At 44.3% G+C, this 18,894-nt stretch overlaps 1 protein-coding gene across 1 annotated transcript in view; it reads right to left on the reverse strand.

Moving 5' to 3' along the window:
• Positions 1-18,894, reverse strand: part of LOC8036892 — a 113,593-nt gene that overhangs the window by 10,353 nt on the left and 84,346 nt on the right. Inside the window, exons 2-3 of the mRNA XM_029994430.4 lie at positions 9,706-9,844; positions 3,887-3,988 (exon numbers count right to left, since the gene is read on the reverse strand). Of these exons, the coding sequence (XP_029850290.2) occupies positions 3,887-3,988; positions 9,706-9,844 (241 nt within the window). The remainder of the gene's footprint in view (positions 1-3,886; positions 3,989-9,705; positions 9,845-18,894) is intronic.

Raw genomic sequence — 18,894 nt, forward strand, 5'->3', positions numbered from 1 at the left:
TGTCAGTACGCCGTACATCGAACTGAAGTTTTGGGATGTATTTTATGGGACAAAAGGGTGTAAGACTACACCCATTTTTCGGAGAGTGAACAAGTTGGAATGACTACCAGCACGATACGATGTCGTCGTGTGCAAGCCATACATTGGCGGCAAGATATTTCGGTGGCGCCCTCTCGTGGTTCCTACGTCGTCACGATCCGGATTTCTTTCGACGCATGGTGTGATCCTTGCATCACATACTGAGTACAACAGTTGTTCCACGGTGTGTGTAAATATCACGGTAGAATCTCGCAGACGTCGCGTCACCAATTGCAACGCGTCGCTTACGTCGTCCTGGCGTTACGCCCATTTTCATTAATAAAACAACGACAAGTACAACCAAATACGCATTCCAGTGATGTCTCGTTAATATGGGTTCCCCCCAAAAAGGCGTCCATAATGAGAATTGTTCGTGAAAACGAGACAAAAATGCACGTATTCGATTTGTTCGTTCCCGAAAACTCCGTTTATACAGCAACGGGGTTTCACGGTTGTAGCAAGCTCTTTCTAATCGTGGTAAGCCGACTACGGCAAGTTTGTGGACTAGTGCCATCATATCGTGGTAACTGTGACTGATCTTGGATTTGTTATGCCGTGGCGCCAAATACTAATTAAATGTTGATTCAGAGTGACCTTCCACGTCTTGGTAAAATTGAATTGGATCAAATAGAACCAGAATATGGTAACTGCACGCAGCAAATTACGAAGTTAATATCTGGGTGCGCGGTTCCCTCAACGTGTTTGTCGGGGGGAGCCTGCGTTTCCGCTTCGAGGCAGACCCCGAATCGTGCGGAAGGAGCGCTATCGGGCCTGCGATAACGGTTTTCCCCAAAACCTCCTAATGTCCCTCGCAGCGCAGTTTCTGCGTACGGAATGCCAACGTCGTCTAACACGCGCTCGAGTAGCAGTGTCGTTCTATAGATCGTGTAGTTAAAGGACGCCCGACTTACCCTCGCGGCCATTCCTTTTACGAGCTCCCCCTGGATGAGGCAATTTCGAGCCTTCTGGAACGACGCCGGTTCGTGGAGGGGAGAGATATTACAGCAAATTATGCAACGCGCCATCCCATAACCTTTTAGGGTCGCCTCTGGAAACTATATCACGCGGACTGTGAAAAAGGCAGCGAGGGAATTGAGTCCAGCTTGACGATATGCAAGCTTTCCAGCGCATCTCACCGATTCGAAGAAAAGTGCCGAGTCACTGAGCTTGAACGCGTTCGGGGTTTGTGTTGTTCCACAGAAGAGAGCCACCGCATTCTCCTATATACCATTTTTTTACGGTTGTTACGTTGAATTTTGACCTGAGTTGGGCCAAAAATAGCGAGTCACTTCATCTGCCGATTGGAAGGCGCTGGAATTCAGGGGGTTCGTGCCAATGGTTCTACATTTTTTCTTTGCTATACTTTTTTTTCATTTTAGTTGTGCTTAAACTAGTTACTTTATTAGTTTGTTTTGTCGCCCAACCCAGCTACCTCGTATTTCACCGTGGAAACCGTCACACGAAAACGGGTCTAGAGGTTCTTTCCAACTTGACGTGAAAAGTAGCATAGAATCCGTTCCACAGCCCGATGCCAGAAGATGGCTGCGCGCGAAAAGGCGATTATTGGAATGGGTCTATGCGAGTCGATAGGAACCTCTTCGAGCTGCGCCGAACGTGCGGCATCACGGCGAATGTTGTCTTTACTCTGCGTACGCAGTGATGGGATTGCTGCACCCGATTAAATCGAAGCGCCTACCCTTCTGATCGGCCATTCGATTAATCGTCTCCTGCGCGCTGCCATTTCGATCAACTCGTCTGCGGAATACTGTCTGAGTACGCGCGGTAACTCTCTCGTGGAAAAAAATCGAATGATGGATATTTAGGCAGCGTTAACTTGGCATTCGAAATGAGAAAACTTGTATCTTGATTTCTATATAAGCAATTTGTCAGCGCAGTACGGCCGTGCATCGCGCATTAAATATTGTCAGCGCGCGTAGTATTTTTTATTTATTTTTTTTATTATTGTTCGATGGCTGTGCGTGTCAGTTAGCTTCGTTGAGTGCGCATTTCACCACGCACTGAAGCACTGCGGAGAAGTAACACCCGCGGAGCAAACCCCCTCAGGTTTGTATAAAGTTCAATAAACCTTATGCAGTACGGCGACCAAAATTTCGGAAATATTTTACTCTTGCCGAGCGTGTTACTATTATGTCCTGACGAGCTGCCTAGTGTTGGTGGTTTTTTGTGTTTGTTCCATTCGATATTTAAGAAAGGGTATTCGGGTGTAACGAGTTGACTGCTCTATGACGTGTTTGTTTTTTAGCCTACTTTCACGGCTTCATGTTTAGACCGCCAGGCGCCGTGAAAATCGGATTCGCTCGAGAAAGCTGGCAAGCGAGCCTTCCGTGACAGCTTTCTATCCTTGCCGCTAGGTGCGTTGATTTCGTTGACGTCGCCAATAACTGGTTTGCGCTATGAGTTTACTTTTCATGACGGATGCCCGTCTTTACTGGCCGCCCTATGCAAGCCTTCTGTTATCTGAGCGCACTGTCAATAAACAAATACATTTATAAATATTAAATTAGCTCTTTGAGTGAACGAATGAAAGCTGCCTTATTCCCGCGAGAAGATTTCACATCACCGTGCTTCTACTTTTGAAGTACGTCTAAGTTATTTCGAAGTTACTTCTACGTTGATTACTTCAAAGTAACGTAGGGCTGCGTAGTTTAGTGTTACGTTTAAAGTTCAATATCTTTCGCTTATATTGGTGCCCGAAATTAGCATAATTTACACGCTCACGCAATGTCCTTCATCATCCAACACGTCTTAAAAGCGTGACTCCCGTCAAAACATCGTTGTTGCCATGTCTTGTGCTAGCAAGCAAAACAGCTAGACTAGTTGAGTTGGGCAAAAAAGACAGATGTGCTAGTTGGGTGTTCGAAACAAACCTATGCCTCCTGGTCAACGAATGCTATACACCTATGAAGACGCACAGGAATGGGAAAGCACAAAATAAGTTTCATCTCAGTTTTTGTTTTGATATTCCTACTGCAACAGATGCAACGTCGCTTGCTCCCCGCTACCCAAAAGTCTTCTGAAGCTAGATGTGTGCTGCTCCTTAACTATTCGCGCAACTTTCTTTCTACTGCTACAGCGATACTCATAGACTTCACGCGTAAACTCGTGTGCGATGGGCGGGGTACAACGTAAAACCTATAGAGCGAGAAAACCGTCGTTTAAAACAAGCAACGCGCGCCTCTTTCGCGAAGGCCGGCAATTCAATTTCTCACGCCGAAGGTCAAACTGAGAGCGAGATGCAAAACAACATATACAGCGAAACAAAATTTACGAAAAAATAAAATAAAGAAGAGGTCATGGCGGGGTGGTACGAAATTGCCTCCATCGATCGGTTGGTTCCGCTTTTTGCGGATGCTAAGCGCGCGTGTCTCTCGTTCGTGTAATCCCGAGTTTTGAAACATACAAGCCGATCCGCGTGATGGATAGAGAGAGAGCGCCCTCATGTGAATTGATGGCGATCGTTCGTCGTAAACTGCTTTTCTTGCATCGGTATGCTTTGGCTGTTGCTTGTTAGTTTGAGGAGTGCGGCGGACACTCCTGGTACGAGCGCGATAATAATCCAGGACGAGGTGAGGCTCGTGCGAGCCTCGTGATGAGCGATGGACAGGATTTAAGCAATTTTCTTTTTTTGCTTTAAGCGTGTCAGTAGCACGCTGCCCGACGTGTTGGCTGCGATGCTGACGCGAGCTATGGGTGGTGCTAGGTTGGTGATCCTCCGGTGATGACGTTTGGGGGGCTAAAGGCCCTCCAAACGCCGGCACATCGTGCCAGATGCTCCGTACTTACTGACCTTGAACCGGTTTCGCCTCCGTGTCGTGTTCGTCCGAGGAGTCCGGGCTGGTTCTGGTTTGCTGGTGAGCGCGACTGGTGTTCTCCCACTCCTGGATGATCTCTGTCGGTAGACGAGGAGACAAAGAGCCGACCACAGTGACACTCTGAACACCGCGAAAGTTAAACCAAAAATGCGACCTCAAAAAAAAAAAAAAAAGAAGCAAATTTGGGAATTGTTTATGCGCCGCACGAGGTACTCCTTACAAGATTTGGTTGACGAAGCAAAGGGCGATGCTTTTGGCGTTTGGAACGTGTACGTCTTTATAAGATAACATGTATCTAATCTAAAATGTGCCTAGGTATATCTTAATTTCCCAGTAAAAGGGGGAAATTGTAATGCTCCACGAGGAGCCGGACCTTTTTTACTACGGTTCAAAAAGACTCGATTGAGAAAGTCAACTTGTTTCTTTATTTGCCGGATCACACTCGTGCAGGTGCTAATTGTCAGGCTTGTCATTTATTCACGTTTTTTGTTGTCACTGTCTGCTATCAGTTTTAATTAATTGACTTGCATTTGACTTTCCGTCTGTTTGTAGCCAGACTCTTTGCCGCTTACAACATGTAGTCCAGCCTAGAACGTGCGCATACATTGTAGTCCAAAACTGGAGCCGACGCCCCTTGTTGTGTAGAAGCTTTGATTTTTTACGATTCTATTACTACTCATCATACAAGCTGTACGTGTTGACAGCAGACTTTGGTGGTGTTTAGTTGACTGTGGATTGACAGCCTCAGGGACGTGTTTGAAGAGAATGACGTCAGACGGGCAGCACAGCATGACAAGACTCAGCACTTCGATGGTTTTCTGCGCTGTCGCGTTGCCTAGCGTCGTCTCTTGTGTCATACGGTATTGCGTAGGCTCGTTTCCGGCATAAGGGTTTTGAACGATCTCACTAACAAAAGCTGACCGCGTCACGTTTTTGTTGTTGTCACTTTTAAATGTTAACATGCGTCGCTAAGGGCGTATATTAAAACTGTCCCGAGTTACAAGTACAAAAAGCTTACGCCGTTCAAAAAGAAATATTTTGCAGCGGATGTAACGTAAGCTTTGGATAGATTTGGGGAAACCTTTTAGGAGACATTGCGTGGATGTCAAGGTACAAACACAGGACATCGTCGTTTGATACTGCTTCGACAATAAAACCTTCAACACACACACGCACACACGCGCACGCACGCACGCACTAATAAAAATTCAGTTTGACGAAAAAAAAAGGGGGGGGGGGGGGGCTAAGATAAAAAAGCTGCAGTGCAATCCACACACATTTTGTAAACGTCCTTGCGACGTATCGACTAGATGTATTTTGAGGGCAGTGAAGCCAGGCTTTAAACGTCTCCGAAATGGAAATAGGCATCGCCCCCCCCCCCCCCCCTCCCTTTTCTTCATCGACTTGAGACGTTTCCTTGTCTCCTCTCGGAAGTTGGTTGATTTAAAGAAAAGCGAACTCCATCGCCGTCTCGGCGACGGGTCGGCTCCGACGGTTCAGCCCTTTATGTGTCCGCGACGCTGCGGAGTCAGTCGTCCTATTTCTCCCCTCATCCTTATATCTGACGCGTCATAAATCGTCGAAATTTGTAAGTAGTAGTTCTCCCTCCCGCTGCAAGGAGTAACATGGATGAATAGGAATAGAGCGAACCGTGCTCGCCAAGTTAGAAAGGGAACTTTGACTCCAAAAGACCCACGAAACACTTTTTTTTTCTTTAATTTTTAAATTCGATTATTTGTTTTTTAGAGCATAAACACTTCCCGTTCTTAAAGCATAGAGCCGGAATCTTTGTTTATTTACACATCTGTTGTTTTACTCGCCTAATGGGGAAAGAAGGTGCCCGTTTAAAAGAAGCGAGTCAAACATACTTTTACGTAAAGATGCTTGATCTCATAGTTTCAGAAAAGAAACGTCTATCTCCGCTTCTTGTATTTTTATGCGTTCCTTGCCAAACTTGAGACAATGTGGCTTCCTAGACTCATCCTAACGCCATCGCACTTTAAGTTATTTCAAAACTTGAAATATAAACTGACATCGTGATTCTTCCGATTTCACAAAATAAATAAAAAAAAAATTAAAAAAAAAACAACGCCGCTGGTAGTTTTAAGAGATAAACTGAGTGATGTGCCATGTCTTGAGGTATCGCGCGGGTGGACTGAAGGCTCATCTGCGGGAGAATGCCCAATTGACTTGCTGATGGCGGCCGCGGACGCCGCGCTATCGCCCCATCCCTCAAATTTGAAAGTCTATGCGAGATCGCAGCGCTGCCTGGCTGAGGAATATGTCGCGAACCTGGCGGGTTCGAGTTCGAACAGGTTCGACTTTTTCGAACTCCTTACTTCGACTTTTTCGAACTCCTTACGAGAAGTTCGACTTTCGTGCGCATGCGCGAAAATTGGAAAGCGAGCTGACGCCATTTCGCGGAGGGAAAGAGCAACATTTGTTTGGTTTGTTGTTTTATTGTCTCGGATTAAGGAACTACCTAAAATCATTAAAACTACACAAGGTTCTTCTGCGAATGCTTCCAAACATCCGTAACAATAGGGTTCTTGAGAAAAAAAAAAGAATAAGAAACTATTTTTGGGAACAAACAACCGGCCATGGCGCGCGCCAGGGTTGGCAAAAAACAAATATACTAATGAGCAAAATAATTATCTTGAGCTTACTAACTAATGTTGTATTAAAGAAAATGAACAAATGGTTTTAATAAAAGACTTGTTGAGCGTCATCGAAAGCTCCTAAATCAGTTAATTTTAGCATGACCTGAATCAACTGGGAAGCTCGGAGGTTCGCTAAAGTTACGTCTTGTGAAGCAGGCACAAGGGCGGTGTTATGAAAACGAGTCTAATAAGAATATATCGCCTGGTTTTATATTGTGTAAACCTAAATGGTCATTTTATAAAATATAAAATACACAACTTTTTTTTTTAATAATTTGTTTCCCAAAGTTTGAAAGTTTCGGGATAGTGGTCGAGCAACACTGTTCATAAGTCGCGTGCGTTTTATCGGGTCTTGCGTGAAGTCGACTTCGCGAGGGGCGGCTTTCCGGCCTTGCACTGAAACCGCAACTACCGAAGCGTCCGGAAATTGGATATTGGAGTCGATAAGAAAGCCCACTGAACGTTTTTTGCTCTTCATTCTGTAAGCGGAATAGAGATATGCTTATCGTTGTTTGGAAAAAAATACTAGTCGGATCATTACGCGTGATTGCGCAAAATTCTAGCGTTCTCCGAAATCGGTAGTTGCTCATTTAATGGCCAGAAAAATCGACGGGTAAAATAAAAAAGGAACAATGGAAGGATATCTTGCCTTTTGCTAACTTGTAATCAGAGCAAAACATTTTTTTTTTTTAAAGCGTGTTAGCTTTCGAATGAGGTTTACATTTTTCTTTTCTTCTTTATCAAGTACGTCTTCCCAAACATTTCGAGTGAATAATGTCATTGATCACGGATTACATTAAAAAGACAGCAAACCAACATCATCTGCTATGACGATAACGCAATTAATGCGAAAGTGAAAGCGAACTGGACAAGAATGACGATAAGGATAAGGACAAGGACATTGGGCGCGTTCGATTTAGAAGAATGTGCAGAAAAAGTGTAGGGGTAGGGCAGGGTCCGTGTATTTCCGGTATAGGACTGGTCCTGCCGGCGTGTCGCTGGTGCAGTTCCGCTGCTTTGCCCAATCGAATAAAAATGCACTTCCTCCTCGCGCTGTCGTCTGCTATCGTCGTCTGCTATGAGGCACTCGCCTACACCGCCAATACGAGCGAGTGCAAAAAGTGTACGCCAGGTGTAGAAATGGTGCTACACTTTTGCAAATCGAACAGAGCGGTACAGACCCTCAGGGCTCCTCCCTCAAATCGAATGCGCTCGAAGCTGCACTTCTGCACCGGTGCAGGGGGTGTGGGTAAATTGAACGCGCCTAATGATAAATGGCTGTGCTTGGAGATTTGTGTTTGTCTCCTGTCTCCCTTGTTCCCCTTCTCCAGGGTTTATTATTGTTGTCACCCGCTACTTGTTAGCAAACGCGACGACGGTTTCGATCAATATGAAAACGTGGCATAAACGTTGGCCTCTCACTACTAGCCTGATGGCGTGGCGTATGTAATATTTTATGGCCATTCTACCTTAATGCCCCCCCCCCCCCCCCACACACACACACACACACACCAAACAAAAAGAGATATTTGTATATATACATTTATCGTACTTCCGCTTTCTGGGCTACTTGCCTACGAAGCAGCTTGAAACAGTCGCTGCTGGGAGCCGCTATGAGCTGGAAAAGCCAACTTCTTTGCTATGTATATTGGACATCACGACGTAAGTAAATGACTTTGTTTCCCAGTTGACCTTAGATGCCGGAATAATAAAACTGAAATCTCCATAAAACAAAGCGTATAAAGAACGGTTTGGGACAGTCACGTTTTAATGCTTAGCTTTTTTTTTAAACCTTTTTTTTTAACGTTTGCTTTTACGAAGCTGCAACAAAAACTGCATTCCTTTCCTTTCTCTAAAAAAACGAGGCTGGTCTACTCATATTTCACCTTCAGGCATTCTTTTTTATTTTTATTATTGCCATCGTTTACTAAACTTTTGCGCTCACCCGTATATATCACGTTTCGGAAGTTTTGACTCACGGTAAGACTTCGTTTCATCCGCGTTCAATTTCACGCCGATCGGGAAGCGCAGTCACGTCCTAGCGAACCAGTGAACGTCGAACCTCTTCCTCCTATAGCTTCCCTAATATCCAGCAAAAAGATACGGTTTATATGAAAAAAAAAAAAAAAAAAAAACGGTTCGCGTTGGAGCGAGTTTTGAAATTTCTCGGTCTTACCACGGCCCTTCCCGAATAAAATAAGGACACGCTGCTCAGGACACGAAGACGAGGATGATAAAGGTTGATCGTAAATGTGCCGGAGAACTCGCCCCCCCCCCCCCCCCCCCCCCCCCCTTGGCAAGCGACGGGGTTGAGTAGATTATGTTCGGTTATCGTGGCAGGTACGGTTTATGTACCGGAGGCGGCTGTACCCGGTGTGACACTGTGGGAAAGCCAAAATATACACGTAATTTTGATTTATTTTTATTAGATTTCCGTAAGCATCGATTTTATGGTCTTCCTTTTCTTACCAATAAACGTCACCATCTATCGTGAACACGTAAAGTGTTTTTGTCACGTTTGAAAAAAGAAAGAGTGATTTTAGAGCTAAGCGTTGGAATATTCTTCCAATATTTTGCCGTCCAAAACATTATTCTTTTCCAAATCGCGTACAAATGCAGAAAAAAGAACTCAAATTAATATTAGAAGACCAGAGTGGAGGAACGTGACGTCAGAGATTCGTGCAGTTGCCCCAAGGCGACAACGATTGAGCGGAGGCTTCGGGCTCGAAAGGCAATGACGGGAAAAAAAATAAACGGAGAAAAATCGGAGGTCTCCAGGCAAAAGTTATCGGGGCTGGTGGTATCATACACCGAAGGAAGAATAAAGCGCCATTATTCTTTTTCTTTGTCGCTGTCCGTAGGGCGAAGAAGCACCGCCGTCGCACGAATCGTAACTTTCGTTTTGTGAAGAACGCTAAATGAATGAGACGTAAGCTTAGCAGCGATATGGAATTTTCTTTTCTTTACGATTCTCCTTTAAATCCGAAATATCGGAGATTTAGCGAATTGTCGAGAGTAGAACCTTTCGCTAGGTGGCGCGAACTGCCGCCCGATTCAGAGGATTCGTGCGTATCTACCTATCCATCCTCCCCGAAACAAAAGCTTCGAGTTGGAGATTGTAGGCTCGTTCGTACCCGAGGCGTCCCTGAGGAGGAGCACTGTCCTGGCGCCCTCGGCACAGAGGGTCCTGTACAGGGCCTGAGGACTCTGGTTGTGCCCCGGCAGACAGGTGGAGTAGAGCGCTACTGCTGCGTGGAGGAGCTCCAACTGCGTCTGCGTGGGAGGAGACGTCGAGAAACAGAGTTAGGAGCTGCGCTCACAAAGAGGTTCAGGTATAAAACGCTTTATTCTAGCCATGTTTGTTTACGTGTATCGCTGTTGCTAAAGACCAGGTCACACGACGCCACAGGAAAACCAACTTTCGTCATCCGCGTAACACCGACACAGCTTTTTTTTTTTTTTTTCGGTACGGAATGTTTTGTTAACGTGTTTTTAGTGACCAGTTTTTTTAGTTTTCATGCGTCGGTGAAGGCTACTCTCAAAGATTTTTTTGCCATAGTCTTGAAGCTTTTTTTTTACTTGTTTGTTTGTTTGTTTGCTTCAGAAGACGGTGGAGTTCCTACAATCCATTTCCTAGTCCTTTCATAGATGGCCCAAACTATCGAACCGACATCGTAAAAAACACACACAAAAAAAAAAAAAAACATTTTTTTTTTTTTTTTTTTTGTTAAACTGTAACCCGACACTTTGAACCTAGCTCACGTTCGGAACGCCGCAACATACCTCCTTAAATTCCAAACATTTTCCGTTCTCGTTTTTTTCCCCTCTTTTTTAAGGAAACAAACAGCAAGTTTAACAAACCGTGTTTGGAGCATCGTCTTATTGGATTACAGGGCGGGAGAAACACACAAAAGGCGCGTCTCGAGACGCATCTGTCCCGAGCGAGCGCATGGACGTCAAAGCCTCGCCGTTCTCTACGCTTATCGACCGGCTCGAGTTTCCGTTCAAGTAGTCATACGTGCGCAAACTGTTCCGGCATAGATACACGTGGCACCACATACTTTATAGGGAAAGATCCCGGGCTGGCGGTCGCGTCGCCACCTTTTCCCTCCTTTTTTTTTTTCTTTTTTAGATAACAATGCGTCAATGTGGAAAGCAATTTGAGCCGCTTGGGAAACGACGGGGTCGTTCAAAAGTTCTTCATTGTGCGTACGTGCCGAGAAACATATATCTGCACAACCCCCGCATAAGCTCACACATAGAACGTTTTTTCATTCTGCTAGAGAATAACGATGTGCCGCAGGACGTACGTCATCCTTAAAGCTGTTACCTACGCACTAACTGCTCTTTCTTTTCTTGCGCGGCTTTGTTTACTTTGATTCGAGAGGCCGTTGATGCAGAATGAATGTACGCTTCTGTTTTTATACAACCGGTAAGTTCGGATATTATTGTTTTTCTTTGTTTGGCCCCGAATAGTTTTGTTGTTTTGGGATTCCCGATCATGGGGAAAGAGCTTGGCTGTTTAGGGAAAAGTTGTACGCGCCGTTTCGACGCCAAGACCATTCATCACGTTCCCGATAGGATAGGAGCTACGCAGTTACTGGTTATCGCAAATGCGCGCCATTTGTTGTTTTATTTTATTTTACTTTTTGTTGTAGAAAGTTTGGAACGTGGATAAATACCTTCTCTGAACTCGATCCCTAGCCACCCATCCATCGTACCCCCAAGAGAGAGAGAGGAACGGAAAAAGGATAGGGGGAGTTTCCGAGGAACATAACTTCTCTTCTCAAGTCTGGAAAACAGACAAAGATACCAGGAGTCTTGCTAAGCCTAACGGACGATGTAAGCTAGCGATGGTCTTCGTGACTTGGTGCAGTTACTTGCACCATTGAGCTCGGAGGTTTCGGTTCCCTTCAATTTGGGGTCCGAACCTCGCTGATAAATGGGATGGTCTTCCCGAGATCGGCACCAAAATCGGAAACGTTGCTCGGGTGCACCGAACTTGGTTCTGTTCCCTTCCACTTTGTTTTTCTTCACCGGGAGAAAAAAAAGCAGACGACGGGTTTCTCCACGGGTCGGTAGACGAAAAAGAAACAAGCAGACAACACAGTGTTCCCAGATCAAGTAGAAGAACGCGCTGGAACAAAACAATGAGCATGCCGGCGATGGAGCATTCTTAGAGTTAGCAGACCTGGCAGCTAGAAGAAAGCCAAACGGCTTCGTATTCCTCAAGCTAGAAAACGAGGCATATATATATATATATATATGTATATAAAAGTAAGACGCACAGTATTCTTGCAGTAAAGCAGACGAGGGCAGCAAGAGCAGACGACACGCAACGTCCGACGACGAGAATGAATGTGCGAGAGTTCACGAGAGTCGCTTTCCCTTCCGTTTTTTTTTTTTTTTTCCTTTATTTTTCCGATCTGTTCCCCTCTTGCAAGATATCTTGTTTTTGTTCCGTTTTTTTTTTGTTTGTTTCTTGTATGTGCTCTGAGAATGTGCTCGGATCTGTACCATCATCCGTCTTCGTTTGTCCGTTCTTCGCGACTTTTCTGAGTGGCCTTTTTAACGTCTTCGCGGTGCTGTGTACTTCTTTTTTTATAGTTTCCCTGTCAGCGGTCCCCACAAATCGTCCACTTTTTTTTTTCTTCTTCCCTTTGAGCGTTCTAATTACCGGACGCTGTCGTCCTTGCGTTCTTTGGGTCGGCTTTTTCTCATTTCGATTTTTCGTCTGCAATGTTAGTTTTTCCTTTTCCCCTCCTTCCTTCAATGGGTCCCTACTAAAAAAAGAACTCTAATCTAGGGGCTTTTTTTATGTACGACAATACAAGTTTTGAATTACGCGGGTCAGTCGACCGCCTAGAGGACAGGGACTTCGCATCACGCCATCGTTTGCGCTTCGCGTCATACGCCTTAAGGCCCAACCACAGAGGGCGTATTCTGGACGTATTTACGGGCGTTTCGGGGGACGTAATCCAGACGTACAGAGGGCGTCGAGACGAGCGCAATTCCTCGACTCTTCGAGGTCGGCGTAAATACGCGCGTATTCGGCGATCCGACCGAGATAGATCTCGGCGCTCCGGCGTATTTCGGCGTGGCGTATCCAAAAGCGTGCGGCGCGGTGCTGCCCAATCAGCACCCGAGTTGACAAGCGGAACTGGCTCGAGGAATGGCTTATGCTTAGCTTTGCGGCCGGCTGGCTGGCTTGATTCAACCGCCGAAATGGGCGCTCGCTTTTCGCGTTCGCCGGTTTATGGGCGAACTGTACGAAATCAACGAGCGATGAACGATTGAAACAGAAGAAAAGACCATCTATGGGGGTAGCGGGCGATATGAAAAAAAAATATATATATATCAGGGTGTCGAACCGGAACCGAACCGAACCGAAAACCGGAACCGAACCGGTATTTTTTCCGGAACTGAACCCGAACCGTTATATTGTTATCGCGATGAACCCGAACCGGAACTGAACCGGAAAAAAAATAACGGTTACCGGCTCATGTCAAAACGGTTCGGCCACGCGCTGTTGACAATGAATGTGCTATCAATGCCATTTGTTTTTTAAGTGCCGTCAACTGACACACACCTCGCTTACATATTTTTCTTCTCCACTCAGTCTTAGGAATATAAATGCTGCATCCATGAATCTTGACAAACGCTGCATCCATGAATCTTGACATAGGAACCAGTATTGCGCTGGTCGCGGCTTGCATGGAAAAAAAAAAATTAGAAGGCTGTGCAAAAAAAAAAAAAAAAAAATCGCGTCACAAGATTTCATTTTCCTACAATCTCGTAAATCCTAAATGCTGCTGCGTGCTCATTTCATAACACGTTTCTAGAACGCGCGAGTTCTTGAAGCTTGCTTCCATCGGAATGAGAAAAGAAAAGGCTGTGGAGTTTGATAATAATGCATCCGGTTTCGTATAGGCCCTTAGAAGCTAACATATTTGTGAGACAGCGAACTCTTCTATTTTAATATTTATCCTATTACGTCATTCTGGCGTTGCGTTCGGTGAAGTGTTTTTCATATTCCGTATCTTGTTTAATGAAAAAAGGCTATTTCAATTAAAGAAAGCTGTATTTTCTTCCCACTGTTCCTTCAATTGCTTACACGCCGAGGTGGCGGGATAGTTAGCGAGTTCTACTTGTAATTGGGTTTGTAAGGAGGTCGCGGATTTTACAGCTACTGCGTCGGACCCCATTGGATGAAGTCCGAATGCGTAAACATCGGTGAGGTAACCTTTGAGTGCACATAAAGAAACCATTCCTGGTAGAAATCCCTGAGCCTTACACTACGATGTATCCCGTTTCGTATGTGCTGATTTCAGATGTTTTATTTGTAATTTATTTTGTTGTTGCAATTTGTCAATTATAATTTCCAAACCGGTTCGCGAACCGGTTCAGCGTCCCGAACCGGTTCGCGAACCGGTTCGCGGATCGAATTAATCGAACCGGAACTGAACCGGAACAAAATAAATTTACCTGAACCTGAACCGTAACCGAACCCGTATTTTTTTCGGTTCGACACACTGATATATATATATATATATATATATATAAAAGGAAGGATTTTTAGCAGAGATCCCGGACGTCCTCTTGCCGGCACTTGTTAACAACCTCGCGATTGCAAGGTACATTTTTGAGACAAGCGATAGCAAATTAAGCTTTCGTTGCTGATTAACGTTCAGTGATTTCTGTCTCCCTGCGGAAGGCGATAATGTAGCAGTCGTTTACATTTTGCCTGTTACATAAAAGCGCGGTTGGGCCACACTGCATCAAACGCCGACGAAAAGCGCCGCCTTTGGTTTGGTTACCTTCCCCTGTTCCGTCCTGTGAAAAAAAAAAGAAAAAAAAAAAAAAAACCAATCACGGCTAAATGCCGTGATTGCGCCCACTGAATCGCGCGTTAATTCCCTATGTGGGTCGGCATTCACGCGCTAGTTCGCTCCGTAAGGAAATATTGGGCCCCTGTAAAGGATGCTTTTCCTTAATTAAAGTCCTGGAAAGGGAAAGCCCACTTGCAGGTTCCTAGAGGGCTTACCCGTAACTGTATGCGCTGGCGCGGACCTGGCGTTTTGATTTAGCGTATGATTTGCTCGCAAGTGTCGTACAAAGAGGACGCTGGATGGACCTAGGCGCTATCGCGATAAGCCATGACATCACTGCGCACGAAAAAAAATAAATAAGCCAGAGTGTAACCACCGAATAGGGCAGGGCACCCTGTACGAGGTTGCTTTCCATACCCTGTGCGAGGCATCAGAGCCACGTCTTCACGCTAACAGATGACCATTCTGAGTTGTAGCATGACACTAAACAACGTGAACATCCAGAAGTTTGTTGATTGATCGAGTATAATGTTTTCGTTGTAGGGCGTTGGGCATAACCAGAGTGACCGATAACATCAGCCGAGTTTTTGAAGCAAAGCGCGCTTGGTGGCTATTCTTAGGAGTGGATACTTTAAAATATCGAGACAGAGACGAAGTAAACAAGTTTTTTTGTGTTTTATTCCTAATAACAAATGAGTTTTATAACTGGCATGGGTTCGCGAGGGAGTCATGGTGACTATCATGTAAGGTTAGACCTGGTCACATATAATCGATCGTTGTCGCATCGAGAAAAGGAAGTTTGACGCTTGATTTATGCGCAGCACAAAGTTGTTCTTCCAAGGTTTGGTTGTAGAAAGAAAAAAAAAATGCTTCTTGTGTTTGAAAAGTGAACGTCTTGATACCATAACAGCAGTCTAGAATTCGCCCAGTTATATCCTAATTCAACATAATAAATTAAATTACTAAATCTCCGACCAAAAAAAATGAATTGAAATTTTTTCTTTGTACTACGGTTTTTCAAGTTAATACAAGTAGGATGATTTTTGGAATGTTAAAAAAAGCTATAAAATTAGAACTTACATATTATAGTGTATGGTTTTACCACGAAATCGAAATAATGCGAGCTTCCGCGTTGAAACCACTCTAGCCTGTCAACTATCAAAACTCGGAAACGGAAAACGTAGCTCGTTCTGAGACGTTGGTTTTGCGTCACTTGGCCTTGCTTCGCTTTCGAACGTCTTCTTTATTTTATTAATTTCATAATGGTACTTCCAGGAGTCAGTATTCTTGGCGACACGTGAATCTCTTTATACAGGGTGTTTTTGCGAAAGCTTTCTAAAATCCCGAAAAAAAAAATATGCTAGTCGAGATAGATAGAAACTCTTTGCCGAACAAACTACAAGCCTTAGCGGAGGTCAAGGAGTGCAAAAACACATTATTAGCAAAGATGATTAACTAAACCTTACTAATTCATTTTTAATTAGTGCAAATGAACATATGGTTCCTTTGAGAAATTTCCTAAGCATTGTTGAAAACCTTTAAATCAACTTTTTTTTACAAATATATAAGGCAGAAACGACCTTTTACGGCGCTGTGAGAAAAAAAAAGAAAAAAGCTTAGTTTAAAGGCGTTTCTAGGTTTCGGTTTTTTTATGGGAGCGCATCTTTGCGCCCACGGTCCTGCTCCCCGGTGGTCGCGGCGCGAAATCACCGTCTTGTCTCTTTCGTAGGTTGGAGGGAACTTTGCGCACATAAGGATTATTAATTGATTATTAAAACAAGGCTTTGAGAAGTATTAGGAAATAGCAGTATGTACCTAATAGAGGCCCGTTCCACCTGCTATTGTGTACCTGTGTATGAACCGCTTCTTTTCTTATAATTTGTTTCTTCGATTAAACTCATAAAATGAGTTGAAACTGTACAAATTCTGGTTGCTAGTCACCTGCCGCGTCCCACACAGAAGCCTTATTGGCTTATACGGGTACAAAGCCAAATATATTACAAATTTGTATTGTATTGTATTGTATTGTATTGTGTGTTGCGCGTCTCGGCCACTGGGGAGCAGGACCGCAGCCGCTGAGATGCGCTCCGATAAGGAACCGAAACCTAGAAACGCGTCCAAATTGAACGTTTTCGTAGAGCGCCATAAAACACTGCCCCTGTCTTACATCTTTCTAAAAAGAGTTGATTTAGTGGTTTTCGATGATGCTTAGCAAGTTTCTCAGTGGAACTATAAGTCTATTTTCACTAATAAAAAACTTATAAGTAATTTTTAAGTTAATTATTTTGCTAATTAGTATGTTTTTTGCAATCCTCGCGTTCCGCCAGGCTGGTCGTTTTGTTTCATCAAAGAGTTTATTTTACAGCGGAGCTGTATATGGCTAGGGTTCCGTGGGTTTTTCATGTTCGTCAACAAAAACTCGCAGCGCCCTCTCTTTGTCGTCGTTCCAAGCGCTTGCGTGCCTACTTTTCTTCCGCTCTCCCAAGGTGGCGGTCCCGTCGCGCGTGTCTACTTTCTGCCGGGTGACGGTTCCCGTACGCGTGTCTAGTTTCCCCCGGCTCTTCGAGGCGGCGATAGTCGTCCACGCGAATATATATAAACAACCAGAAAGACAAGTTGCCGTTCTCCATTTTCAGCTTCACTTCTCTCGTCATAATGGCGGAGGACGCGTATAGTCCAGACTCCCGAAGAGCAACGCGCCTACGAAGAGCAACGGTGGGAACGGCAACGAGAATGTCAGCGGCGGCTGCTGCTGGCGGCAAACAGCAACGATCAAGACCGTGCATAAATGTGTTCGTACCTTTGTTCGAAATTCTGTGTCACGTCTCTGTCGTGGCTTCGCTGATCATTCACTTTCACAGAGTGGAATGGCTCATGATTTTTTTTTTAATTTCGAGCAACATTTTTTTATGGATTATTGGAAGCTTTGGCAGAAGCACGCGGTATTTGTAATAGCCATTTTGTACCATTTCCCTTTTATGCCCCCATTAGTCGCGCGCGTCTTTTATGCACGCTTCGACTTTTACTACTTTTTTTCATTCGACTCTTGTTTTTTCCATTTCTTTCCTGCAATTGCCACGATCTCGAACAATTTCTTTATTCCCACAGCCGTTAAAAAAACAAGTGAAAAAACAACAAATAAATACATTTCAGAAAGGCGGGATCGGGGTAGAAGAACACGGTCGCCTCAAATGAAGAAGGCGCGTCCGTCCGTGTCTCACACTTCTTCCCCAATTCGCCAATCTGTTTTTTTTTTTTATCCCTTGTAGTTTTTTTTCGCCTCTTTATTTACTTTTCTCAAAGATGTACGACTGTCACCAGTTGTTCGTTACTCTCATCCACGTTTACTATTTTTTTTTTGTCGTCATCGAAAACGATCTGTCCCGACGGCCCAATTTAAAGGAGCCGCAAGTCTCGTACTTCCCCAATTCCTTTTTTTTTTCTATCCCAGTTATCTTTTTTTATTCCCTAGTTTTCTTTTTCTATTTTGCCCAGCCCGTTCCCTCCCTAGATCCCTAGCTTTTACAATTTCGCTTTCTCTTTCGTTTCCCCGGGATTCCAGCTTTGTCGCTCTTCCCGCTGTACTTGTCATTCGCGTTCCCTAGTTCCCTATTTTCCCCAATTTCACTGTTTTTTGTTCCCCTCCCACTGCTTGGTTTTCTTCACCTTGCCACGGCTTTTCTTATTAGTTCTTAGATTCCCCGTTTTCAGCTGACCATTCGTTAAACTTTTTCTTCTCCAGTTTTTATTTTGTACTTCCCAACTTCTCCTTCCCCACAATGCGGTTCTCTCACCCCTTCCCCTTTTTTTTATTGTTTTATTTCTTTTTTTTTCTTTTTTGAGTTTATATTGCCATGCTTTTTTACCATTCACTTTTCTTCCAAGTTTTCATATTTCCTCCAGTTTTCATATTTTACTCGTGTTTTCATTCGCCGTTCCTTTTTCTCTCTGCGAAATTTTCGTTTTTCCATGTATTCTTTTACCACCCCTTTTTCTTTCTAGTTCCTTATTTTCCCGATATTTTATTTTACCATTCCTCTCTATTCCCCAGTTTTCATATTTTACCCGCGCTTTTTTTTTTTACAACCCCATTTTTTACTTAAAGTTCCCTTGTTTTTTTTTCCTGTGTTTTCTTTTACCCTTCCTTTTCTTCCCCCTTTCCTTTTTTTCATTTTACCTCTCCGCCTTTCTCTCGCAAACTTTTCCGCCTCACCGGTTCCCCCTTTTCACAGTTTATTTTATCCTTCAACACCTTCCCCTTTTCTTTGTCCAAACATAAAAAAAAAGATCGGATAAAAAAAAAAAAGTTCGGCCCAGTCCAGTGCTTTTCCTCGAAACCGCTGCCGCCTCCTGTCTCGACTCCTGGCTACTATCCAGGGTTGCATCGGCGCCTTCGTGTGTGTCTATATTTGGTTTCACCTTGTGATGAACCGTAGCGCAGACACTACCAGCAATCCCAACCAATCTTGTGCTGCGAACACATCACTTGAGTGC

This window comes from Ixodes scapularis, unplaced genomic scaffold (genome assembly GCF_016920785.2).
Source record: "Ixodes scapularis isolate PalLabHiFi unplaced genomic scaffold, ASM1692078v2 PGA_scaffold12__126_contigs__length_90152505, whole genome shotgun sequence".
Taxonomy (NCBI): Eukaryota; Metazoa; Arthropoda; class Arachnida; order Ixodida; family Ixodidae; genus Ixodes; species Ixodes scapularis.